The sequence below is a fragment of the Kogia breviceps genome, chromosome 5 (assembly GCF_026419965.1).
Source record: "Kogia breviceps isolate mKogBre1 chromosome 5, mKogBre1 haplotype 1, whole genome shotgun sequence".
NCBI lineage: Eukaryota > Metazoa > Chordata > Mammalia > Artiodactyla > Physeteridae > Kogia > Kogia breviceps.
Window position 1 is genome coordinate 146,976,710 of NC_081314.1, and position 26,533 is coordinate 147,003,242.

At 49.2% G+C, this 26,533-nt stretch overlaps 1 protein-coding gene across 4 annotated transcripts; it reads right to left on the reverse strand.

The window, feature by feature from the left end:
• Window positions 1-539: 539 nt before the first annotated feature.
• On the reverse strand, window positions 540-14,317 carry U2AF1 (U2 small nuclear RNA auxiliary factor 1). 4 transcript variants are annotated; one of them, XM_067035197.1, is made up of 9 exons: window positions 13,242-13,347; window positions 9,707-9,794; window positions 7,210-7,276; window positions 6,336-6,402; window positions 2,946-2,995; window positions 2,698-2,796; window positions 2,029-2,162; window positions 1,838-1,930; window positions 540-820 (listed from the first exon to the last, which is right to left on the reverse strand). In XM_067035197.1, exons 5-9 carry the CDS (start codon window positions 2,973-2,975, stop codon window positions 682-684), a joined length of 495 nt encoding a protein of 164 aa, XP_066891298.1. In that variant the 5' UTR covers window positions 2,976-2,995; window positions 6,336-6,402; window positions 7,210-7,276; window positions 9,707-9,794; window positions 13,242-13,347; the 3' UTR covers window positions 540-681. The 4 variants fall into 4 exon arrangements, with proteins under 4 accessions (XP_066891298.1, XP_066891297.1, XP_058920807.1 ...); XM_067035196.1 differs by lacking the exons at window positions 7,210-7,276; window positions 13,242-13,347 and adding an exon at window positions 14,154-14,317; XM_059064824.2 differs by lacking the exon at window positions 7,210-7,276 and having other exon boundaries at window positions 13,242-13,379.
• Window positions 14,318-26,533: the final 12,216 nt, after the last annotated feature.

Here is a 26,533-nt window from a genome sequence, read left to right on the forward strand (position 1 = left end):
GTGCCACGAGGAAGGTGGTTTGGGAAGGTGACGCCAGACAGGAAGGTTCTGCCGGGGCAGATGTGATCACAGGGTTTGTGCTCCTGTCCCTTAGTGGTTTTCGACGCAGCCTCAGTCAGTGAAACAGAAACGCGAGGGCCTGAGCACATCCCCGTGCTATGTGCCACCCGTGTCTCAGGACACAAGGCGGCCCTCGGAGCAAAACTAGAAGACGGATAAGAACCCAACGCTGCAGGCTCCACGGACTGCACTTGGCCGAGAGATCAACTTTCCTGCAGATGCCAGTGCAGTCTGCGGGGCTTCCACTCCAGTCTGCTAACAGCTTCAGAAGAGAAACACTGGATTACCTGTTGACACGCAGACCAGAGGAAACAGGCCTTTTTCGCACACGAATTCTCCCTTAACTGGAAGGTGTGTCATTTATACGCGAAGTGACCAATGTAAACCCTTCACCTCAAGCGCTGATGACGTGCGTGCAGGTCTGTAAAGGAAGAGACTGGAAACAAAGACTTGGCACAAGAAATCAGTCACACAGGAACTCTGTATCGCTACAAATTTTATTCAGAAACCCATCTTTGTTTTTTTTGTTGTTTTTTTAAAAAAACCTCCCATTATGAACTGGCTCGGTCAACCAACGACGGACGACACTTCCCAGCAGACACGCGGCAAGAACAGCACGGCTCAGAATCGCCCAGACCTCTCTCGGTCTCTCGACCGCCTCCTGTCGCGTTCCCGTCCCCCGCCGCCACCACCGCCGCCGCCGCGGCCACGGTCTCTAGACCGAGAGCGACGCTCCCGAGAGCGGGACCGCGATCTATGCCTGCAACCAAGGACAGGAAAGGACACCGTAGCACCCACACCGCAGCACGCAACATACAGGACGGGGGCTGACACGTCTGAACACTGCAGCTCATGGTGCCGATGAGACCAACAAAAGAGAAAAACGCTGCCAATTAAGCCACAGGCTGGAGCTGTAAGATGTGCCCTCGTCTCAGACGTTACAGCGTCAGGGATAAAATGGGGCACCTGAAGACTGAAGAGATATGACATCTTCTCTATCACATCCTCCTGTGGAGCCAACCCAAACGGCCAGGGGAAACCCTAATCCAGAGTGAACGGGACGTACACACCCCTCACCCCACACCTGACCCCAGTCTCAGGTCCCGGCCCGGGCATGTACGCAGCTCAGCGACGGTGTCCGTCGGGCCCACTGTGGGTGAGGGGAGGCCAGGGTTCATTTTCTCCTACACTTCTTTTTGTTGACAATGAAACAATCACCAATAAGGTCTGCATTTCCAAATATCTGCTTGGCAGGAGAGGGACAAGAACCCCTCTGGGGTCCGAACTCAGTGATCTGAGTAGAAGAGACTCGTCACACTGACACCCTGGCCTCTTCTCTGCTTGGTGACACGACCACCTGCACTTAAGCAGCAGGACCAGACACGTTAACGGTGCCCAACTGTCGGTGGTCCGCAGGGCGGTGCCCCCGCCCCCAGCCAAAGAAACCCGCCCAAGCCAATAAAAACCAAGAAACCCCGATGGAAACAGGCAGCACGTAAAGGAAGTCCAGATATCTGAGAATAAACACCGTGTAAACAAACCTAATTTTAGTGGTCACCAGCGTAACGGTTCCCTCAGTTACTAAGGTCTGCTCTCGACCTGACAAGGAGGGAGCCGTGCATGCATGGAAAACGTCCTTCAAAGAGCACATGTTATATTTTAAAACATGCACTACATTCTGAGCAGTGCCTTTTAAGGAGAAATGACACGAAAGCCAAGCGTTACTTGAAAACAGCATTTTGGTTAAGAAACAGTCACGGTTCACTCAAGTACTCACTTCTTACGGCGGCGCCCGTACAACTCCCGCCGCAGCTCCCGAGAGATGGGCTTCAGGTGCATGAAGTTGCAGAAGCCTCCCCGCGTGCACTCCCTGCGGGAGAACAGACGGGGTCATGCGGTGCGTGCCCCCGACCCGCCCAGGGCGCCCCTCACCCGCCCAGGGCGCCCCTGAGGCCTGCCCACACCTACCCCATCTCGTACTGACGGCAGCAGGCTTCTCTGAAGTCGGTCACAGGGGAGAGCTCGGCGTGGATCGGCTGGCCATTAAACCAGCGGTTGTTCAGGTCAATCACGGCCTTTTCCGCATCTTCTTCACGGCGAAACTGAAAAGACAAGGCAAAAACGCTGCCGCCCACACTTTAAAGCCAAATGTCTTCAACTACTGACTCAACTATGCGTCACCCGCTCACAGGTAAAGTACTTGGGGTGGGGTAACGTCGGAGAGCAATTTAAGCACCAGCCCGCCCTTTATTTACAATGAGTTAATTTTGCCGCGGTCCAAGCTCATGCCACGTACGTTGCCATGGTTTTCAAATTCAACTGGTTAAAAGAACGTCATGATTTATGCAGGCAGTGAAAGTTTTATTTAAAAAAGGGGGTGGGGGGAGAAGAAACCAGACATATAAACCAGCTTCTTCTCCCCAGTCCTGGAGCCGCTAACCAACGGCCGAAGCCACTCGCTGAGCGGGGCCCCCCCTGCGTCTTCCCGGCACCCGCAGGCCGGCCGCCGGACCCGAGCCGGAGGCAGCGAGGGCGGTCAGCGCGTCGAATGCACGGACAGGCGCGAGCGCGTGAACGTCGAGGTTAGCGGCTCAGGGCGCCGACCCCGCTCAGCCCCGCGCGCCGTCGCACTCCTACCTTGACGTACACGTTCCCAACAAGGTGGTCCCCGAGGTTGTCGCAGACGTTCATCTCCTCCACCTCTCCGTACTTCTCCTCCATCTCTGTGAAAACCTCCTGAAGGGGGGACAGCGGTTTGAGGATCACAACAGAAGTCAAAGAGTAACTGAACACAGCTCACGTTTAGGCACTTTTACTAACGGAGAAAAGTCCCAATTCCAGATACAGAGGGTGAACAGGTCAGTGGGTTTCAGTCAACAGCTCACCTCAAAGAATTCATCATAGTGTTCCTGCATCTCGACATCGCTCACAGCACCTGTGAACAACAGAAATCTTGCTGGTTAGAGCGGGGAACCATGACTGAGACAGCTCTGTGCTTAAACTCAAACTGCTACATAACACACATCAGATTATCTAGAGAGAAAACGAGAGCTGCGTTCTACTGGAGACTGAAGACACTGCATTACACAGCCACTTGTTAAAATTTTAAAGTGTGGTGAGATTTTTAAATGCCCCTTATGACAATCTCAATTCTGGCTATTAAAATGTTAAAATCACAACAAGTTTTAATCAGCATCAAAGGGCCAACATTTTCAGAAAGTGTGAGGAAAAGGTTGACTCTCAAATTAAGAAATTTTTAAATGAAAATTTTCTTCCTTTTTAGATTTAAGATACAGGCCAAGTAATCACACTGATTTTTTTCCTTTCCTTTATTAGGTTAAAATGAAAGCTGAAATCAGGGTAAACGATTAAAAGCTTATGTTCCTGACTAGCTTCTTTTACCAATTAGCAGCCATACAGAATGGTATTAAAATTCTTTCTGATGCGATTAAAACCCAAATGACCGAAAATAAAGACTCAGTAGTATAATTACCAAGTTCAATTACAGTATTTTGAACGCCCTCTTTCGCATAAAGGGAAAGTTACAATGCTTCGTTGAAGAAAGCATTATTTTATATTTCAAACTATTTTCATCAAGTTTATTCTTCATAATTCACATGCACTAAGTGAAATCAAGTCAGTTGTGTGGATAGATTTTGCAAATTTACATTCTATCCTCATCCTCCTCCTACCAAATCTTACCATCAAACTCTAACGTTCTCTGAACCTAAATCTGAGAAAGCACAAAGCTGGTGTGTCAGTAAACTGACGTTCCAAACAGCCAGACCAGGGAGTGGCTTCGAGGCTGGGACAGCCTGTCATTACTTGTCACCTTCCACAGGCCACCTCCTGGACTGGCGGCCCCCTCTGGGCACCCGCCAAGGGCGCTGGGCTGTGGCCATGGGCTCTATCCACACTGTGCTGCCTGTGAGCCGTTCCCGAGCTCTCTGGAAAACTTTTTACCTCAAGGATAAGAACTAACTTCAGTTTTTGATTCTGACAACGATTTAAGTTCACTTTCTTGCCACTGGAGTTGGGCGGGGGGGGGCGGGGTCCCTGCATTTTAGTTATTTTTGAATTTCTAGGAATCCAGCTTGCATTAGAACACAGAACTTACTGAATGCAATAGGCAACAATGGCTACTCGACAGCTCGGAAATCAAGTTCTAAACAACAGAAAAGCTAGTCTGGTGAAGCCCATTCCAAGGGCAGATTTTAATGTTTAAAATTTCCTTCTCCACATCAGAAAAAATGAGAAGACAGAAAATATTTACACACTCAAAAAGTTTTAGCAATATTGAGAATCAAATTTTGGTGGCTGTTAAAAATACTGGCTATATTCTTAGAATTTCTATTCTGTTACTATATAACAGAATACCGTATTTTAAAAATGTATATTAAAGTTCATTATTTTAAAATGCTTGATAGTGGGCATATCTTATATCTCCTATACTCTGGTTAAAATGCCTGAGTCAATCAAAATGACCTAAAAGGCAGAGATGAGTGATTAAAAAACTGTTCAACTGAAAAAGTATTTACACAACTCAATGTATTTTAAATAAGTACCCAGTTTTCTTACAGAAACGCTCTTAAACTGGGGTTCATTTTTAAGTTTAATCAGAGCAGAGATAGCTTATTTTTCTACAGATAAAAGGGTACATTAAAAAGAGCCAGTAATTTTAGGAAACTGATGAACCTAGCTAAATTGTAGAATCAGAACTGTGTTTAATTTGTACAATCTGAACCCCAGAATTGTAGTCTTTAGTACAGCTAAACTTTTATCTTGTAGCATATGCAAAACAAGAGTCCTGTGAATCGCAAATACAGACACAGAGAACTAATCCAACATTCTTCTGTCAATAAAGCATACGCATCCCCCCAAAAACAAGCAGGGCAAAGAGTGATTAACTGTCATAACTCAGTCATCTACTTCTCATTCATTTCTACCCCAGGGTAGGGCTGTTACAAAATTATTTAATCAGTCCATAGAGAAACAGTTTCTTCCACCCATTGATCTTATTTCTTTAAAAAAGAGAAAACCAGGTATTTTAAATCAAGGGCTACCAAGTAAATCCTGCTACCGTCAGATTCAGGGAAAGAAATTAATTCTCTATCAGATCAGCATTAGCATCGAAAAACATTTAGTGTCTCGGCAGGAAAAATGTACCAGTCCCTCCCCTGCAGACACAGGCACCGTGCACGCACACACACGGAACCGGAAGGCCTCCCAGTCTGGGGCCAGCTTGAGGAAGTGGTGGCTGCTGGGACCATTTCACCCACTGTAGGTCACCCTATAAACTGAGGGGCTCCGGGCCAAGGGTGTATTTGATCCAGGTTTGTGGCTATCCGAAGGTACCTCGTGGTATTATTCTGTGATCTACTTTTTTCCAGCTTCAAAACAAACTGGTGAATGAGAAGCATCTACCCTTTGGTCTGGACCCCTTGATTTTTACACGAGTCCAGGATGTTCCTTCCAGTTTATCCTCAGATGACTAAATTCACTCTACAGTTCAACAGCTGTAAAACTTAAACTGTAGTTTAACTTTCCAGAGACAGTAGTATTTCTCCTGTTCCCTAAAAGATGGCCCTCAGTAAATACCACATTCACAACTTAAATTCAGCATTTCTCATTACCTGAAGGAACCAGGAATGTCTACTGAATGCCCAGGCTAGAGCTATTCCCTACCAAGCATCCTTTTATTTTCCCAACTGCAATAAACTAACTCCTGAAGTTGTAAATACCTACAGAAAGTACCTGATGAAGACAGGAGTCCACACAGGACTGGTGCTGCACTCAGGGTCAGTGCAGCTTGGAGGGCCTTACTTGGGAAGCATTCTCAGAACAGTGCTCTCACAGTTAAAAGCATGATCTCCAAAATGGAGTTGAAGGGGAAAAAAGTCTAATAAGAAATAAAATCTGAAAAACAATTTCCGAACAATGTTTTTTAAGTCAGAGAAACTTTCACTGTTCAGCGGGAAGAACGTGTCCACATTTAAGCCGACACACATTCCCCCGGATGACGGCCAAGGTACCGGAAGAGCAGCAGCTCCACGCTCTCGTAAAGGGCACCCTCTCCAGTCACTCGGTCCTTCCTAAGTAAGTGGGCACGAGCTCCAATCTCAAACAGAGGTTTCCATGGGGTCAGTGGGACACAAGCTCTCGACACCTCTAGTGAAAGGTGGTCCTTGACACTACAGCGGCAGACCAGATGGAGTTGACGCTGAGCTCTGACACGCAAGCCCAGGGAACCAGGGAAGGAACTTGTATGAACTTACAGCGCAAACCGTCAGCAGACTGGGAAGAGTTTTGAGGGTTACGGTAAATGTTCAAGAGGGCAATGGTCTGAAATACAAAACGCAACAACTTTATATCATGGAAAATTAAATGTAAACACTTAACCGGTTTCCTGTGGCGATCACTTCAGTCAAGACTCAGTGCTGAAAAAAGAGCAAGTTATTTTCTTTCGAAGCAGAGATGTTTTCTCTTAGTTGATGGCTGTCTTGGAGCACCCTGACACTGCAATGCAACAGAGATCCCATGACATGCTCATATTGTATTTCTGTCACAGACTGTAAAAATTCTCCATTTCGAAGTTCCAATCCAGTGAAGAATGCAAACAACTCGGCAGGCTACTACCAAAATATTCCTGTTACAGGAAACTTTTAATGAACAAATGAGAAAGAGTGCCTGTATAAACTGATTAGAGAAATACAATAATTACGTATCATGAAATCTCTACTTCCTAGAAGAAAAATTATAATGGTGAAATAAAACCCACACTTATTGGGCAACTTACCTTATTAAATCCTAAATATTCCTAAGGTTTTTGATTTCACAGAAAGAACTTAATAATTGCCAGGGGTTCAGTCACTGTGAAGACCAATGACTGGCTGGTGACGTCCGGGCGTCACAGGGCCGGACCCCTCTCGTTAACAAACGTCCACGGTGGGAAGAGGTCCGGTCCCGGCCAGCCTGCTGAACGCGGCCAAGTATCAAGTTCTTGCTGTGAGCGCCAAGGACCTCCGGCACCGTGTCCTGTTTGCAACAGCTCTATGTCAGCAGCTCAGAAGCCAACATTATTTGTCTCAATTAAGAGTGGGCTCTTTAACACCATTGTTTTAAAAAAATTTCTCCAACTGTGGGACTTACAGTGTGAGCCGTCAGCCGTCTGTGCACTGTTTTGGGGATTACGATAGATGTTTTGAATCAAGATGGTCTGCGGGGAAAAAAAAATAAAAAGGGGAATTCTACTGGCTGCTGTGCATATATTAGACAATTGCAAAGAGACAACTTGTTTGCAAATGGCTCAACGCCTGCTGTTTGTTTCCTGCAAGTCAGACACTTGTCTTCTGAAGAGTACACCCAAACCATCATATTATGAAAACAGAGTTTGAGCGGTGACTTAGGTCAAGTGACTTAGGTCAAGTCAGCCAGCAACCAAGAAGAAATTGTAATTGTTATTTTGAGTAGTCCCATGTCACTGAAGTGCTTTAAGACAAGGTAAATAATAGAACGCTAAAATCTCCTCATACTTCAAGCTAGCAGACACTATGATGTCGAAAAATTCACATTATAATCATATTCCCCATATGAAAAACAATTTTACAGCCAAGTGCATAACCCAAGTATATGTGGTCCATCAAGCTCTCTTGATCTCGTAGGAAACAGGCACACCAAATGGGTTTCCTAACGCTCACGGACACCTATCATGTTTACATTCTCTTGGTGGGATCTCTGTTTACATAATACAATAGCTTAAAACATTTGCTCTTTTCCAATCCTTCTTTTAAGGGAAAAAAATCCTTTTAGCCCTTGTGCTTTAAACTGGATCAGGCAGACTTGAAACCTTACATTGTACCGTTCTTCTTAAACTCAAGTGGTCTGAAAAAACAAACCATGTTTAAGTTAGTAGCTAGCATTACATGAATCTTAACGTCCACATCACTGTAAGAAGCTTAAAAAGAAACCCACGCTGAATTATGCTAGAGATTTACACGCTGAACCAATAAACCGCATGATTTAAGAAAATAGATATTCAGTCTCAACGTGTATCCAAAGCAGTTTTGTAAGCGGTTTCACAGAAGCGGCCGGCTCCGCTTCTAGCTGCGAGGTCAAGGGGGATGGCAGTGCGGGTCCCTCAACCGCAGGTCTGCTCTGGGAAGCCCACCTGGGAGGATGCCCGCCAGCCACACAGCACAGCTGCCACCACACAGACCCACCCCCAGGGCCTGGCCTCTCTGCAAGCCACTGATACCACCCCGAGTCAACCACTTCAGGACTCCGATGTTCCCAAAGCCAACCGCACTTGGTTTTTAACTGGAATCACCAGTGTGTGACAGCTCTGATGGAAAAGCTATACTGAGCCCAGTGATCCAACAGGAAATTCATTTTAGCTCTCACTCAGGTCATCTGGCAGTAGCTGTTTAATAATAAAAGAAACTTCACTTAAAGGGAGTAATTCAGTTCCATTAAAATCACAAGTGGTCAGGATTACCTAAAGCCAACCAAACAAATCAAAACAAGATGTTCAAGTTAACACATACGCCTGACCCCACCAGACTTTAACAGAATCATGGTCACTGGCCTAGGGAGGGAGATTTTAGTTCATAATTGGAAGCGCATTAAAAAAAATACAACAAACAGAAAACGTAAAGCGAATTCTCCAATATTCTGAATTTCCAGAGACATGTTCAAAGCTATTAAATCAGAAAATACTGTCTCTTTCGTACAACAACTGACTGACTTTCCTAAATACTTATACACAGTGGTCCTGAGGCTGCACATTCAGACTTCACGGGCGGCTCGAAGGAGCTCAAGAGCCCTCAGCCTGGAAAGACTGAAGTATAGATTCTTTTCAAATCCAAACATTCAGGTAAACACGGACAGAAGTTTTCTGTTCCTCCCAGAGGTGCTTTCTCCCTTTAATTCACTGGATCTGCTGCAGGGTGTAAACCCTTGCCTTTTTCTTCAATTAGCCAAAAGTAAACTATCAAAAATCACCATTTTTGACTGATCTGAACTCACAACATAGCCAGGCCCAAGGTAACAGGCATCTCTCAATTAACTGAACAGACTGGCCATGAATACGTAAATGCCTGTCCTCTAATGTTAACTTTCATGATACAACTTGCTGTGTCCCTGGCTGGGGTCTCAGAGGGGACACACCCGGGGGTATTGGAGAGCCCCTGCGTGCACCATGTGACGGCTCTGCGGACAATCGCACCAGCGTCTCCTCTAAGGTGGCTCCACCCACCTCTACCGCCTGGAGAGCAACAAGCAGAAAGCCAGCTCTGCATCTACCAGCGCCTGGAGCAAAGGCTCCAGGCGAAGGCAGCACAGGCCCCGCTGCCCCTCCCAGCCCACGCCTGTTAGAGGCAGGGAGGGTGGTAAGGCGGTGAAAACCAGTCACAGCCAACAAGTTTTTCTAATGATAAAAACAGGGAATGGTGCTCTCAGACCTTCCGCTAGGGGTGGTTCACCTGCCTCATTCTCATTTAAACAAACACATTTATGAACACAGATGGAAAATAAAACTATAGAACCCCCCCCTGCTTATTAACACATGGAAATTAACTGCCTCTGTAAAGTACACGAAGTTTTGATCATTTACATGAAAACGGAAAAAAAAAAGGAAAAACAAACAAACCTGGCTAAAGGTCGGTTTATTGTGCAACCGAGAGCATCTGTCTCCATGACGACATGCTCCAATTTTGAAATAAAATGAACAGTTGACTCTGTAAGGGAAAATAAGAACTGATTATTTTGCTGGGAAGATAACAAATAGATGGAAATGTCATCAACATGATAAATGCTATCAAACTACGTTTCTTTTACTTCAGAAAAACATAGGCACATTGTTTTTAGTGGTAACAGGTACCTTCCCATATTTTAGAACTACTCAGCTTCAATCTGCCCCTCTAAAAACATGGTACTCTTTCAACGAAGAACACTCTAATTCTAACCTGGTTCCTCCGCATTGGAATCCCCTCCACTTTCAACTACAGTTGACCCTTGAACAACACGGGCTTGAACTATGCAGGTCCACTTATATTCAGGTTTTTTAGTCATTAAATCCTACGGCACTACACGACCCATGGTTGGATGAATCCTAGGATTCGGAACAGCAGACATGGACTGACTAGAAGTTAAACTCAGACTGGATTATGACTGTGCAGAGGGTCAGCACCCCAACCTCCACGGGGTTCAAAGGTCAATTGTACTTCTCCATCGTTTCCTCTTAAACTGTATGTTAAGTTAATCTAAAACTGTATTTAACTTAAAACCTATCTGTTCTCTAGTCTTCCACGATGAAATTCTCTCTTGAGGACGTCAACACGGTGTAGCGAGGGGTCAAGATCCTGAGTCTGCTACTAGCTGCCTGGACTTGGGCCAGTAGCCCGTCCCTGTCCGGGTCTCAGGAGCCATCTGTAAACTGAGGAAAATGCCAACATGGCACTGTTCCGAGAACCAGAATCAGATGTACCATCTGTGTGCTCATTACACGTAGCCGTTATTATCTAAATAATCACAAAGTCCAGGTTCCCTCACCCAAGACACCAGACGAATAGGAAATTTCCAAAAAGAGGTCTGAAGTAAACCATTCCCCCTGCTTTTAATACACTGAAAACAAGCTATTGGGGAACTCCCCCCGCCATCTGCAGGAACTACACAAGGCCACCTTCTGTCCCCATATCACAAAGCTCTCCCTTAAAATACTCCAATACTTGGGCCATCCAGATAAAATCAAAACTAGCACTCCAGCCAGCGTGACAGCAGTGAAAGGTGGCTTTGCATAATCCATCTATGATGAACTATGAACTCTTACTAGTGGGCCCCATTCAAATTTAGACGTGCAGAGGTGGGAAAGTTACACTGTAGATTCAAGTTTTTAGCAAGGGCCATCCAGAGTTAATGTCAAAGGGCCTCAGTGAAATCTGATGGACCATGAAGATCAACTGGCCATTGATTTATTATTAGATAGCAATAAAAGTGGAAAAGTCTAAATTTATCAGGAGAGGAAAATGATTAGTACATGTATTTGCAAATTATAGGTCTTGCTTCAGATTATTTCACTTGAGTATATAACATTACATTTTCAGGAAGTCACTCGAAAAAAAAGAGCTTATTTTAAGAATATCCCAGAATAGACAAAACCGATCTCAACAATTAATACCCAACTATTCCACATAGTTAAAACAATCCTTGGTCCTGTACTTCCAGAGATGACTCTCTTTTCATGATGCCCAGTTAATTACTGAACTTAGTCTATCAGTCAAAACTTTTCTAATGTGCTCATTAAACTACTGAAATAAAATGAAAAGATATAAAAGACATGATTTACTATCACAGAGAAGATATTAGAAAGGCTAATCTATGCTTAGATTTAGAAAATGTCCATAACCTCACATGTGTAATTAGCTAAATATTTTTAATCGGTACAGACCTACATTTTACTTCCAGCTTAAATTGAAAAAAAAAAAAAAAAAAAAGAAAAGAAAAAGGTTAGCGGGAATCATCATCTTCATTTTTTAGGAGTCAAGACGTTTCCTGGAAACTAAAATCCCACAAGTCTCCCTGAAATGAGAAACCTAGATTAAATAATCAAGTTTCCTGAATTATAACCATGATCTTTACAATACAGCACACCAACAGATTGAAATGTGGTTATTTATAGAATATAAAAAACATTGAAATGAACCTCGGAAGTAAGAGTTTCATAGAGCAACAGCGAAGACACCACCTTATGCAGCTTTTTACCAGAACAATGGAAAAAAAACTGCATGGGACATAAGTCATGGCCCACACTAACATAAGCTCAAGAGTGAAATTAACACTGCATGCTCTTCGGCAAACTCCGAGAAACCTCTTTTTCCAGCAGAGCTGGCCAATCCATTCAAGATCATGTTCCCCAAGCTGCCGCCTCTGGAGCCACAGCCTTCGGGGCACACACCTCTTCCATAGCACTTAATACATTTTAGTGCATTTTACTTTAGTTATCCTTTACATGATAAGTACCCCCTCACTCCTTGAGCTCCTTGAGAACAAGATCCAAATGTTACCCATCTTTGAGTGCCCAGAGATTGGCCTTGAGTTGACACTCAATTAATGTTTCTGGAGTAAGTATGACTGATGCTTTTGTCTTGTGAGTTTTGCTAGGAAAAAATATAACCCCCTCTTCCAAACAACACAGGAAATACTAGAATGTGTAAAAGAAGACATTTTACAAGATAGACTGCATCCTGGAAAACAGAAACAATTTAAAGTGTTTGATCAAGTGGTATTAAAACATTACCTACAGCAAACTTAGCAGTTTATCATTAAAAACATATTCACGGAAGCCCTGTACAGCCCTAAAGAATCCTAAGATGTTAACCATTTATTCAAAGAATAGATTAAGCTTAATCTTTGGGTTTTCAAAATAAGAATTATCCTCCAAAATGTCTGGAAACTTTCCCTTTAGTCTAAACTTCAGTGAATAAACTGGTAATTAATACGTGGCAAAGTCAAAATTATATGTTTTACTTTTAATCTAACAATTGATTACGAAAAGATATACAACCCCAAAAAAGAAAAAAAACACCCATCTTACTCTTATATTGGAATTACATCTTAAAGTATTTTAAAATCAGATTATGTCTCTTTTATGGTTAGTTAAACCCGTAATCTCCAAAATACTTTTTCACATCAAATATCCTTATGATCAGCCCGATCAACGCTTAACTCACACAAGAGGCTCGTGAAGCGGATAAAACCCTAACAGTTAGGACCCTAAGTTATCTAACGATTTAACGCGGGCGAAGCTTGTACTACCGCTTGCCGGACTCGACATTAAAAGATGAAAGTTGGGGAAATCGTTAATGTTGACAACTTCAGCACAACTCAAGGCGGCTTCCGAGTGCCGGGGGCGCGGGGGCCAGGGTCGCCTGTAGGTGGGCCGCCGAGGAACCCTCGGCGGGAGAGGCCGCGCCGACTGAGCGGAAGCCCGCCACCCGCCCGGCCCATCGCCCGCCCGCCCGGGCGCACGAGGCGGCGGCGCGCGACTCCTGAGGCCGGAAGAGCCGCCCGCCCCTCCCCCCGCCGGCCCGCAGGGCCTCCCGCCGCCTCCCGGGGTCCGCCGCCGAGCCCCGCCGCACGCCACCCGCCCCCCTGGCCCGGGACCCCGGCGGCCGGCTCTAACTCACTTGTCTTTCTCGGTGCCGAAGATGGAGGCCAAATACTCCGCCATTTCCCACCCGCCGCCGCGGCGGCCGACACTGCTGCGGACGCAGACAACCCCTCCCGACGCCCGCGAGAGACGTCACCCGGACGCGACGACTCTCGCCCCACCCCGACGGCCTGGCGGCGCTGCCCAATCGGAAGAGACGCTGCCTGCGCGTGGGCGGGGCTTGGCGCGCGCGGGAGGCACCGCCCTCGCGGCCCAGGAGCCCGCGCGCCGCCCGCCTGCGCCCCCGCCGGGCGCCCCCTCCCGGCGCTCCCTGCCCTCTCCGGCCCCTCTCCCGCGCTACTCGCGCCACGGCCGAGGCCCCGCGACCCCCGCCGGCGTCCCCCGGTGCCGAGCGCGCGAGAAGAAGCCGAGCGCGCGAGAAGAAGCCGAGCGCGCAAATGGCGGTCAAGGAGGAGGAGGCGGCGGACGAGGGGCTTCTTCTCCACGCTGTCTCTGGGGCTGGGCCCGGGGCGCGCCTGTCCCGCGCGGGCGGGTTCCGCGGGTTCTCAGCGGGACAGGCGCCCTCTCCCCGCACTTTGCCTGTGGGACCCCCACCGTCTTTCGAACCCTTCCTCCGGGAAGATCCCTCCTCCAGCACCCTCGTAGGCGGGGAGCAAAATCGGGGCGCCCAGCCGCCCCCGTTCCGGGAGGTGCGCTGCCTGGGCCCGGTCCCGGGAAAGCCCGGCGGGTTCGGAGAGCCTCCGATGCCCAGAAGGCCGACCGCACGTCTTCGGGCCGGGCTGACTGGCCCGCAGCGCCCAGCGCGTAAACCCTAAAGACCGCGGAAAAGCTGGAGCGAGGGGGAGGCTGCGGGAAGAGGGCCGGTCGGGAGCCGAGCAGAGATTACAGACCTACGGGGACGCCAGGTCCTTCCCCCAGAGCTACCGACCTCCGGTTTTCTTAGTTTATTCCGTTTTTTGGAGGACCCTCCTTTCTATCCACTGTTTCCTCCTCCTTGCCTTTTTTCATGTAACCGTCCATCCTCGAGGAGGCACCATAGGGATCCGCGGTCAAGGTCCTGACTGCTTTTGTAGCTGCGCAGAGCTCCACTGTGTGGTCAACCCGTCCCCTGTTGATGGGCCCATGGGTTGATCCAGTCTCGTCTCCACTAGCAGTCCTGCAACAAGTGGCCTCCTGCAGGCATCTTTTTGTATTTGGGGCAAATGCACACCTGGTGTGTTTGCCAACCAAGCTCTGCAGTCTCGGGTGTTCATAACTAAACAGAGAATGCAACAAAGTTTTATCCTGGGGGGAGGCCTACACATAAGTGAGTTATCCTGGCAGAAATGTTTAATATTTTGGCCGTCTCTAGTGTGTTAAAATTTGGTATAGAACACATTTGAGAATGGGTTGCAGGTGAAAGGTAAAAAAAGATAATCAGGTCCTTGTGTAGCTCTCACAGCAGATCTGAGGCCTCTTGGTTTCCTTTGGACACAGTCTGAGAACCACTTTTTTGGTTGGTGAGTGTCATAGCAGGGGCTATGATCCTATCTGTGCTCTTGGGGAGGGGGAAACTTCCCCTCAACCCCTCTTGGGTTCTTGTGGCTGGACTGATAGTACAGTTGGCACAAGACAGACAGGAGAAAAAGAAACTAATTCATGTGCATGGAGGCCCCATCGATATGGGAGCTAAGAAGTGGCCAAAGCAGGAAACGTTTATACTTTTTAGACAAACAATAAATTTGTGAGGACTCGACAGGACAAAGAAACTTAGGTTTGGGGTGCCAGTTAAAGAATGAGGTTTGTTTGTGTTTCTCGGCCCCCAATTCCCCATCTTTGGGCATAAGGGTGTCCTGCCTCTAGATGCAGGGGATACTCCTTTCACAGAAAAGATTTATGTCCTGCTTTCAGGGAGACAGAAAGGAGGGTCAGAGTGTCCCTTTGCATTGGCCGTTTCTTAAGTACTTTAATTCAAAATGATCAATGTGCCATTAAGGCACATTTTGAGATGGCCTATCCTGGGCCCCAACGGTCCTCACGTCGGGGAAGAGAGAGCTCTCTGGGGTCCTTTTATAGGGGCATTAATTCCATATGTGAGAGCTCTGCCCTCATGGCCTGATTTTGATCCGAAGGCCCTCACCCCATTGGAGGTTAGAATTTAAATGTGTTGAGGTGGGAGATGTAAGTCTTTATAGCACTTGGTTATGAACTTCTCTGGACTCAGAGTTTCCATTTGTTAATGGCGTCAGCAGTGCTTGCCTTGGAGGGAGCACTTCATAGGTGTTCACTCTACGTAAGCAAAGTGTACCACCCCAAAATGTGTCTCTTTTGCATGAGGATTAATTTAGGCTGATTGTAAGAAAGAAGACTCAGAAAGTGTTTCTTTTTACCTCCCCCTTAGCTGCCTGAGGAATTTAGATAGGGCTTCCCTGGTGGCGCAGCGGTTCAGAGTCCGCCTGCCGATGCAGGGGACGCGGGTTCGTGCCCCGGTCCTGGAAGATCCCACGTGCCGCGGAGCGGCTGGGCCCGTGAGCCACGGCCGCTGAGCCTGCGCGTCCGGACCTGTGCTCCGCAACGGGAGAGGCCACAACAGTGAGAGGCCCGCGTACCGCAAAAAAAAAAAAAAAAAAAAAAAAAAAGAATTTAGATAAAGGGCCTGTTCCTGGAATAGAGCCGTCGCCACAGATATCTACAAAGAACATGGCCCAATGTGGTGGAAAAACCTAGAGGTCAGAGTCCACTCTGTCCCACTGTCTCTGCAAAAGGCCCACGAACCATCGCTTACCACACGTCTGCTTTTCCATCTCTGTGAAGTACCTTCCACCCCTTTGAAGTCCCAAACCACTACCCTCGGCGTGCTCTTTTGTCTTCAGCTGGAGATGGTGTTTCAGGTGAGGGCTTCAGCCATTTTGGTGAGATACTCACTTTTCCAGTGCCTCTCCCATGTATACATGTTATTAAACTTTTGTTTGATGTTCTCCTATTAATCTGTCTCAGGTCAACTTAATTCTTAGAGCAGCTAGAAAACCCTAGAAGGGTAGAGGGAAAGGTCTTCCTCCCCGACATCGCCAAACAATAGCTGCTTTCACCACTGAACTGTACTCTGTTTGCAGACAGCTCTCTCTTGTTGGACTGGGAGCTCTTTGAAGACCCTGGTTCTGTCTTTTTTTATTCCCGGGTAGAACAGACCTACAGTCCCTTATCTGCAATTCCAAAATGCAGAAGGCTCTGCACACAGAAGTTTTTTTCCCATAAGTTTGGTGCCAAGATTCACTTTGCTGCAAAATCTGACCTGACCTGACTGTAGCACTCCAATGCTCCAGGGGTGCAGGTGCCTCTATCAGTTGCTGATGTTTTGAATTTTAAAGTTTATTTTTCCTTTTGTGACTTTGTGTTCAGTCATACTATTCGTGCCTGAAAAAAGAGTTAAAGATACCCCACTGCTTCCTGGGGACACAGGTAACACTGTCCTTGGTGATCCCAGGAAGCCAGTGATGTTGGGAGCCACCATGACGTATGACTTTGGAAATCCGAGGGCAGGCAGTTGAGGTTCTGCAGGACTAGTCATGACCAAGACCCACTGAGACATGGAAACCGCTGCAGCGGGGGGCAGGGATGCGGGCAGAAGTGGATGGCGGGGTTGGCAATGAGGACGCCAGTGGACGCCAAACAGCATTTGCTGCTCATGAAACAGCTTGGACGGCACAGGAAGAACTGATTTTTAAAGGTGAGCATGAATATTCAGAAGGTTGGCTGTGGAAATTTAGGCAGTGATGTAAAACGGTCTGAATGTCTGTGGGTAGAAAAGCTTCTCTTCAGGAACCATCTGAAAACCATGGTGGATTTGCTGAGCTTGCTTCGGGCTAAAACCTCAGTCTGTACTAGTCTTCAGAGCAGAGGAGGCAGCTGGGTCCTGGGCTCCATTTCTAGAAAGGCGTTAGAACGGTTGAGGAGGGCACAGGCAGGGTTGCAGGATGCAAAGCACAGGCCGACTCAGGATGAAGCTGGCTGTGATCAGAGAAAGCCACGGGTGGCGGGCGAATGCGTCCCTGTGGGTGCCCTCTTATGCAAACGAACGTGTGCTGGTAACCCAAGAAGTGTTTTCTGCCTGGCTTGATAATCCCTTTCAATCAGCAGCATGAATTCACTGAGAGAAGCCCAGGCTGGGAGAAAACGGATACTTCATTATTCCTGCCCACGGTGCCTTCCTGAATGTTTTTTGAAAAGTAAGATTTCTGACATCCACTTTCCCCCGATTTGTGACAGGAGTTTTACACCCCATGAAGAGTGAATGTAAAAACTTTGTTTTGAGGTGCAGTGGGCGGTGGGTAAGTGAATGCTTCCTGCAGTTGACGTAAACGAGGGCTTAAGTCAGGGGAAAGGGACATGGAAGAGATGCTGGGCATGGAAATGGAGCAGGTCTCCTCCCTCCCTTGAGGGCTGGAGACATCGCCGGACTGGGTTAAATACAGACGAGGACAAGGAGGGGAGAAGACGGTGGGGCGCTGTGAATGCTGAGGAGGCCCCCCGGGACTGTGCAGTCATGATGTGGGACCTGCCAATCGCTGGCTTCGAGGACATTTATCAGCAAGCAGGCAATCACGGAGCCAAAGAGATGGCTTAGTTCCGAGCTGGTGATGCGCAGAGATGTGCTGAGAGGCACCATCTTTCTGGGGCTGCATCGTGGCTCAAGATGACCATCGTCCAGTGCCCACCTCCAGCCTGGTGACTGAGGCTGTGCGGCGCTGCTGGGCCTCCTCACAGGGCTGGGGCAGCCAGGCCTGGAGATGACTCACTGCACATGCATGTCTGGGCGCTGAGCTTCGCTTGCACTGGCATAAGCTTGAAGCTTTAGAACGTTTTCCTTGGGAGTAAGAAGTACTAGAGAATTTATTGTCTGTAGTTCTCTCAGCATCTCACGAGCCACTATATTACTATATAAATCAGCCGGAAGCAAGGTGTAATACTGTTTATGGGGTATTTATCCCACTTAGTGGGACAGATTTGGCTGCAGAAGTGTTAGTGTATTTCGTGTTGGCGGTCCTGCCCCAGGCCCTGATGGAGGTTATATAATATGTTATATGTCCTCTTATTATTATTATTATTTTGGCTCTGACTGCTTTGAACTCCGAAGCCCCGCTGGCCCCGGAAGACTCAGATCTGGAGCTCGGCAGAAGCATCCCAGGAACTATTTGTGAGCGAATGAAGCGTGGTGAGGGGCGATCACTGTGGGGTGTGACGGACACTGATGGAAGGAGCCGTGGCCCTGGCCAGCCCCTGCGGAGGAGGGGGAAGGGGCACAGAGAATAAGCCAGTTCAGCCAGTCTCTGTACTTGACCGACACTCTTGTGAACAGAAGATGCCGAAGTAAAGGCCTTGATGGGACTTACCGTGTCTATCACACTCTGTGTCCCTGAGGGCAGTGCCGGGGTCAGAGTGTCAGGTAAAACACAGGATGCCCAAATATCGGGAAAAAAGACGAAAACTCTAATTCAAAGTGGTGCATGCAACCCAATGTTCATAGCAGCACTATTTATAATAGCCAAGACATGGAAGCATCCTAAGTGTCTAACATTCAGTTAGTTTAAGAAGATCTGGTGTGTGTGTGTGTGTGTGTGTGTGTATGTATATAAAAAAATAGAATATTACTCAGCCATAAAAAAGAATGAAATACTGTCATTTGCAGCAACATGGATGGACCTAGAGATGATCATACTAAGTGAAATAAGTCAGACAGGGAAAGACAAATATCATATGATACGACTTATAGACAGAATCTAAAAAATAGTACAAACGAACTTATTTACAAAAGAGAAACAGACTCACAGACATAGAAAACAAACTTACGGTTACCAAAGGTGAAAGGGAAGGGAGGGATAAATTAGGAGTTTGGGATGAACAGATATAAACTACTATACATAAATAAGCAATAAGGCTTTACTGTACAGCACAGGGAACTATATTCGGTATCTTGTAATAACCTCTTGTGTAAAGGAATCTGAGAAAAAAATATAACTGAATCACTTTGCTGTACACCTGAAGTTATTACAACATTGTAAATCAACCGTACTTCAATTAAAAACAAACAGAGGATGCCCAGCTAAATCTGAATTTCATATAAAGGATGAATAATTTTTTAGTATAAGTATGTACCAAATATTGCATGGGATCTATACTAACAAATTATCTGTCACTCAGCTGAGCTTTTTCCTGCACTTGTATGTGCTAAATCTGGCGCCCTCGCGAGGGCCTCAGTCACCTTTGTAGACGGCCCCCTAGCTCAGGGCTGCCTCGTGCTGCACGGGTGGACGTCAGGGGAATGGCTGACTGTAGGCGTGGACTTTGCCGGCGCGTGGGCTTGCGTCAGCTCTCGGTCTGTTCCCTGTCAGCTTCAGACCCTCCCTTCTTTGCCTGCTCTGGGCTTTGCGAATCGTTCTGCTCTGGGGCCAGAGCCGTGTGGAGCCTCGCCAGTACAGAATCGCGGAGGGACCCCGCAGAGGAGGGGCTTCTCTTGCTGTTCCAGTGTTCAGGCCCTGCAGTACACAGTGGCCAGCGCCTCCCCTGGCCCTTCTCCCAGGGTCTCTGCACTGGAGTGACCTGGCAAGGCAGGTCCCAGGAGCAGCCTCTCCTGCATCCCCCGGGGTGGCTTGGCAGAGAGCTCTGGGGCACGGCACCCCCGCGCATCCCAGAGGACAAGCCTCCAGCAACCCCGCTGGTGAGGCCCCCCATGACTTCTCCACCAGCCAGCGAGCCCCGTGCCTGCCCCGCGCTGCTGGCCACACCGTGCCACGCTGTGCCTGCCCCAGCACGGCCTGGGCTGGGGTCTCCCGTGGGTAGCCCATGTCAGCCTGGGGGCTGCTCCCTGTGTCTTGCTCTTCCTGTACCCTTCAGCGTTCTCTGTACCTGTTGCTGCCAATTAATTCTCTGTTACTCCAATGCCCTTTTCATAATTCTGTGTAAGAAACTTTCCCTTTCAAATCCCCCCGTGGTTTCTGTCTCCTGATTGGACCCTGCTGGCCAGCTGTGAAGCATCTTTAGACTTCCGTTTCCACTCTGAACCTGGGCTGCCTCTCTGTTTCAGGAGGGGACTCTGTTTTGATTGTTGGCCTGATTCTTTCTGATGGGAACAGGGCTGCCAACACCCAATGCCACCCAAAGGCCTCCTCAGGGCTCCTTAGGCCACTGTCTACCTCCTGAGAAGTGGTGTTCATGTGACAGCCTCGCTACCAGCGACCAGCCCCCTGGCTGAAGGAAAACGGGGGAGCCAGGTCTCCTGGGTTTAGGGCGGGAAGCTGGGCCAGTCTGGGGCCGGCGGTAAAGAGATGCAGAGAACGTGATGTGAGATTTTTCCCCGGGAGTGGGCTTGGGAACTTTGGGTTACCGCGATGGGAGCCCACAGGCGTACCGTGTCCCTTCCAGCCCATCAGAGGAGGCAGCTCCTGTGCAGACTCCAGTGGTTCAGGATCGTGGGGCCCACGGTAGGCCACCCCGAAATGTGCCTCGATGGCATATTGTTTTGAATTAAAGTTGCTTAAGAAATGACCAATGCAAGAGGGACACTGTGACCTTTCTGTCTCCCTGAGAGCAGGAAAGAAATCTCCCGTGTGAAGGGTGCACCCCCTGCACCTGGAGGTCGAAGGATACCCTTATCACCAGAGAGGGAATTAGGAGCCAAGAAGCCTGTATAAAAAACCCCGTGTTGGGATTCCCTGGTGGCGCAGTGGTTGAGAGCCCGCCTGCCGATGCAGGGGACGCGGTGTTCGTGCCCCGGTCCGGGAGGATCCCACGTGCCGCGGAGCGGCTGGGCCCGTGAGCCATGGCCGCTGAGCCTGCGCGTCCGGAGCCTGTGCTCCGCAACGGGAGAGGCCACAGCAGTGAGAGGCCCGCATACCGCAAACAAACAAAACAAAAAACCCCGGGCCGTCTTTCATTGGGCACCCAAACTGATTAGATTCTTCACTATTTGGGCACCAAACGCAAGTTTCTTGGTCTTTTCAATTCCTCACAAATTTACCATTTGTTTTTCTAAAAAATATAAAAGCTGCTTGCTTTGCCCACTTCTTAGGTTCCATTTCTACGAGACCTCCCTGTGCATGAATTAAAATGAGTTTCTTTCTCTCCTGCTAATCTGTCTTGTGTCAATTTTACTACCATTCCATCCATAAGAACCCAGGAGGGGTAACGGTGGAAATTTTTCCTCCCCAACAGTTTCAAGCAGGAGAAAAAACAAATCCAGATTGGTGTGACTAGACTAGGGGACAGGGGGCCTCTGAGTGACTTTCTTCTTTTGACAACCTTAAAACCTGTCACCAGCCGGCGCTGACACCCTGCAGCTCTCTAGCAGGAGACTCTGGGGCCAGCGGATTAAGGGCAGCCACTGCTCAGGTCCCTGTCAGCCAGAAGATCTTGGAAGGAGGCCTGGTTTGGTCAGTGGAGGAGTGGGGGCTCCAGGGCCTCTCGGGCTATCCTCAGGGATGGTCCTCAACCCCTCTGGGCTCTCCTGCCCTTTCTCTGGGGAGGTCCCTGCCTCTCACTGTGGCTGGGAGGGGGCCCCGAGACCCAGGTTCTGGGCTTATTCCAGTAAGGTGGAGTTGGGGGAATAGCAGGGCCCCTGGAGGCCCTGGGAGAGCCCCTCTTGCCCTTCAGCTTCAGTCGCTATCTCCGTGCTGGGGCCTCTGAATCTGTATTTTTGGGGCAGCCTCTCCTTGGAGCTGCCCGGTGCGTCGGCCTTTGAGTTGACCCCTCCAGGGTCTGGATTAACGGGAGCATTTCGAGCCCACGCTTGTTGCAAAAACTCCCCAGAAGGTTTGTTTGCTGATTTTACCAGGGATGTCCTACTCAGGTTACAGGCCGCAATCTGGTGACACAGAATTTTCTTTTAGAGACTCAGACACCCAACTCAGTTCCTCAGTGGGGGGGTGGGGGGGGGGTGGCTGGAGAAGTCACGTGATTCTCACCCCAGCATGGACAGATGACGCCCCTTTCATGACGGCTCCACCCACGTGGATTCCGTCAGGCCCAACCGAGGACGCCCGGGCAGCCCCACCAGATGGCCGCAGTGGGGCTGGGACAGTAAACGGAAGGCCTTGGGTCATTTGAGATGAGGAAACGAAATCCTCAGACCTCTTTTTTCCTTAGGAGGGTTTTATCTCTACAAAGACTTTCGTCCACCTAAGCACGTTCTGTAAGCCGTCTACAGGGGCTGCTTCTTGGTCCCCAGCCACAGACCCTCTGCTCATCTATGCCCCCCCCCAGAACAGCCCCACTGGACGTGCCCTGAAGCCACCCCCTTTCCTTCCCACACACCTGAGGCATTTGGCTACAAAACCATGCGTGTGAAATCAGGCAAACCATCCTTACATTTCTTTGTGTGGTAGAGGGGGTGGAGTGTCACACCTTGGCTTGGGCAAGAGGGTTAAGACCAGGGTGAAAGTGAGTACTTGTGGATTATGGGCGAGTTTAACCTTTCTCGGGTCATGGAGCCCTTTCCCATGCCGAATAAAGGCTCAGGTTCGAAGCATGAAACTTTGTACATTTCTGGGGGTTCACGAGCATCCTGAGGTCTGTGGATCTGGGTTAAGAAACATCAGCCTGGGTCCATGTCTTTTAACGCGTGGTCAGGGACTCCTCATGTCCGAATGGCCTGGGCACTCGCTAAGCACACAGCTTCCCGGGCCTCACCCCACAGGATCAGAAGTGGGGAAGAGGAATTTGCAGGTTAAGCACCAGGCCCCCTGACGGCATCTGAGGCTGGTTCTGTGCCCTGGCTCTGCAAGACTGTGTGCGGACTCTGTCACTTAGACCTGTGGCTCCGTGACTCCTCATCTCAAGCCATGGCGTCTCGTGTCCCCTCTCCGCGAGTGAGGCACGTCCAGGAGAATCGCTTTATGCGGTAGAACGTGGTGGAAGGGATGTGGTGTGGTTCCCAGCCTGGCAAGTCCGCTGGAGGACTTCACACTTACACTCTAGGGGCTGCCAGCGTGGGGGCCACCCTCCTTGGGAGCCCGGAGCCCAGGGCAGCCATGCCCACTTGCACCAATGGCAGATGCGCAAGGGTGCCCAGCTGCCAGTGGACCAGCTTCAGTGGTCGATCCCCAGAATCATGAGCTAATAAAAGCACTGTTGGTTTGGGGTGGTTTGTTACACAGCGTTGATTGTGGCAGAAGGTAGCTGATACAGACTCTTGGCCACATGTGGCCTTTCAAAGGGAATTAAACCCTAGTTCCATCGTGGTCATGATAGGTCTGCCCAGGGACTGGTGTCCGCTTGACCCGACCACTGACACCCATCTCTGTGACTGTTGAGGAGACCATAACACAGTGTGTGTTGGCCGTGATGGCAGACGCATCAGGAGCTGATGCAGCAGAGGTGGACCGGGCGCTGGCGTCCACAGCTGCCAGGGGGGTGGGGTTTGAACACATCAGCCAAACGTTCTCTCCCCTGGGTGGGGATGACCTCCTGGCTGACCCGTCAGGCTGCTTTGTGCCTTTGCAGCTTCTGCTGGGCAGTCATTTCCATCCCAAAGCCGTGTGCCTGATCTTTCTCATTTTACGTTTCATGGAGAAGAAAACACTGCCTGCACGTGCTGGTAGCACCCGTATCCTACTGCATTACAAGCCATATAGGCCTGACGGAGGAGAGTTTATCTTTCTGCGTGGAAGGATGGATGTGCTCTCATGACACAGGAGAAAGCCCCCAAATCAAAATCACCAACGAACCAGCAAGCAAAACCACGTACAAACACACCAGGCGGGGTAGGAAGTGGACAGGGGGCTTTGGTAACGGTGAAAGCAGCTCCGCGGGGCTAGGACTGCAGGAGCTTCCAGTCTTTCTATTGTTCATTTCTTCATCAGAGTCGCACCTTTTCCTGTCCCCTCTAGGACCACACATTCATTGCTGGAGGCACTGGGGACACCAGGGCATAAGAGAGCAAGTCCTGTCCTCGGGGTTAAAAAACAAAGTTCACCCGAGTAGATTTGAAGGGCAAATTGGCTTTATTCAACTACTCCTGGTCGAGCAATAGCCCATCTAGTAAACAGAAGGGCCCGAGGGGGTTGTAGGAAATGGAGGGTTTTGACACACAGAGGAAGGGCAGGGCAAGAGGGCATTAGCAGGAGAAAAGAAAGGATTTTCTCTGCCCCCCCACCTTCTCTGGGGGAGGGGACGGCAGGGTCTGTACCCGGAGGACTGCCTCACTCTTGCTGACCCGGAAATTTCAGATTACCTGTTTAATGGTCACATTCCTGGGAGGGGTTGCAACTGCAATTAAGTCTTCCTTCCTTTCTCTGCGGGGGGCGGGCATTGGGGGTGTGCAAATGGCTCCACCTGGGGCCTGTTGCTGCTTTTAAAAAAAATGTCAGGGAGCCCTCATTCAGGGGAAGACAGGCGAGAAAAAGCACGAGCTAGGGCTTCCCTGGTGGCGCAGTGGTTGAGAGTCCGCCTGCCAATTCAGGGGACACGGGTTCGAGCCCTAGTCTGGGAAGATCCCACATGCCGCGGAGCAACTAGGCCCGTGAGCCACAATTACTGAGCCTGCGCGTCTGGAGCCTGTGCTCCGCAACAAGAGAGGCCGTGACGGTGAGAGGCCCGCGCACCGCGATGAAGAGCGGCCCCCGCTCGCCGCAACTAGAGAAAGCCCTCGCGCAGCAACAAAGACCCAACCCAGCCAAAATAAATAAATTAATTAATAAACGCCTACCCCCAACATCTTACAAAAAAAAGAAAAAAGAGAAAAAGCACGAGCTAACTTCAGGCCACTCTAAGAGCTGTGAAGGGAGTTAAGAGTGAGTGAGCATTTGGAGGCCCGGAGCCGGGAGGAGGACCCGGCAGTTGAGCGGGTCAGGGTGGCCTCTGAGGTCCTGACGTTTGAGCTGAGACCTGACAGGTGTGGAGAGTAGGGAACTAGCATGGGGGGGGGGGACCGGGGGGGGAGACCGTGACCGAAGAGACCTGGGGAGGGAGGGAGGGAGCTTGGTGAAGGGGGTGCTCAGCGGACAATCAGTGTCCCTGGACCTGAGGAGGGAGCGGACGAGGCTGGCTGAGTTTGGAGAGGTGCTCTGGCCAGGCCGGGTGGCCGGAACCCCAAGATTGGATGTGTCGCTGTGAAATCGATAGGTGTCACCGGGGAGGGTGAAGGAGGAGAACTGAGACCCGATCCATGTTTTTAAAAAGCCTCAAGGGTGGAGTACATCATTCAAACTTCCCAGTGGCACCTATTGATTTTAGAATGACATCTAGTCTCACACAAACTTGTACCTGAATGTTCACAGCAGCGTTCTTCACAGTAGCCGTAGGTGAAGTGCACAGACAAACTTTGCCTGCTGCAAATGAAAACTATTGCCTGCCATATCAGTAAACAAAGGATGTAGCAGCCAGAAGTCGGGGTGGAGGCAGGTGCCTGCCATCAAGCCCTCAGCCGCTGCAGCTCACCGCCCATCCCCACAGCAATGCACCCCGCGGAGACTCAGGATGAGAAAGCACAGGACGGACGCCAGCCCCAGAGAGCAAAGGAGTGATTTCAATGAGCCCAGACTCCTGCGGCTTCCCGTACAGAGAAAAGCACTGAGATCATTAACTTGAGATGTCTGGTTTTTGTGATTTGCAGTAATCTTTTCATGTTCAAATACATGGCTTTTGTTCCAGCAATAACTCCTGCACATCCTGGTTCATCCCCTACCTCTTTGGAGCAGTTCCCCAGAGCTGAGAGGCTGCCTTCCCAGACTGTAGTGCCCGGTAAAGTCCCTGAATAAGACGGAATTCTCAACCCTTAGGTTGTGCGTTTTTTGTTGTTGCTGTTTTGTTCTGTTTTTAGTTGACAGTGAGAACAACCCAATGTCCATCAGCGGATGACAGAGAAACACAATGAGGTCTGTCCACACGGTGGAATAGTATGCAGCCATGAAAAGGAAGGGAATTCTGATACGTGCCACCACGTGGATGAATATTGAAAACACGGCTTCAAGTAAAATAAGCCAGCCAGACAAAAGGACCACATATTGTAAGATTCCATTTATGTGAAAGGTCCAGAGTAGGCAAATCGGTAGAGACAGGAAGTAGATTAGGGGTTCCCTAGGGCTGGGGTGGGGGAGGGGAGAATAGGGAGTGACTGCTAATGGGCATGGGGTCTCTTTTTGGGGGTAAAGCAAATGTTCTGGAATTTGCCAGTGGTGATAGATGTGCAGTTCTGTGAATACTGTAAGCATCACTTAATTGTACACTGTAGAAGCGTGAACTTTGTGATACGTGAATTATATCTTAGTAAAGCTGTTTCTTTAAAAAGTAGAGCTTGGAGTGTTGCGGGTAGGGCAGCGGGGAGACTGGTTAGGGCCC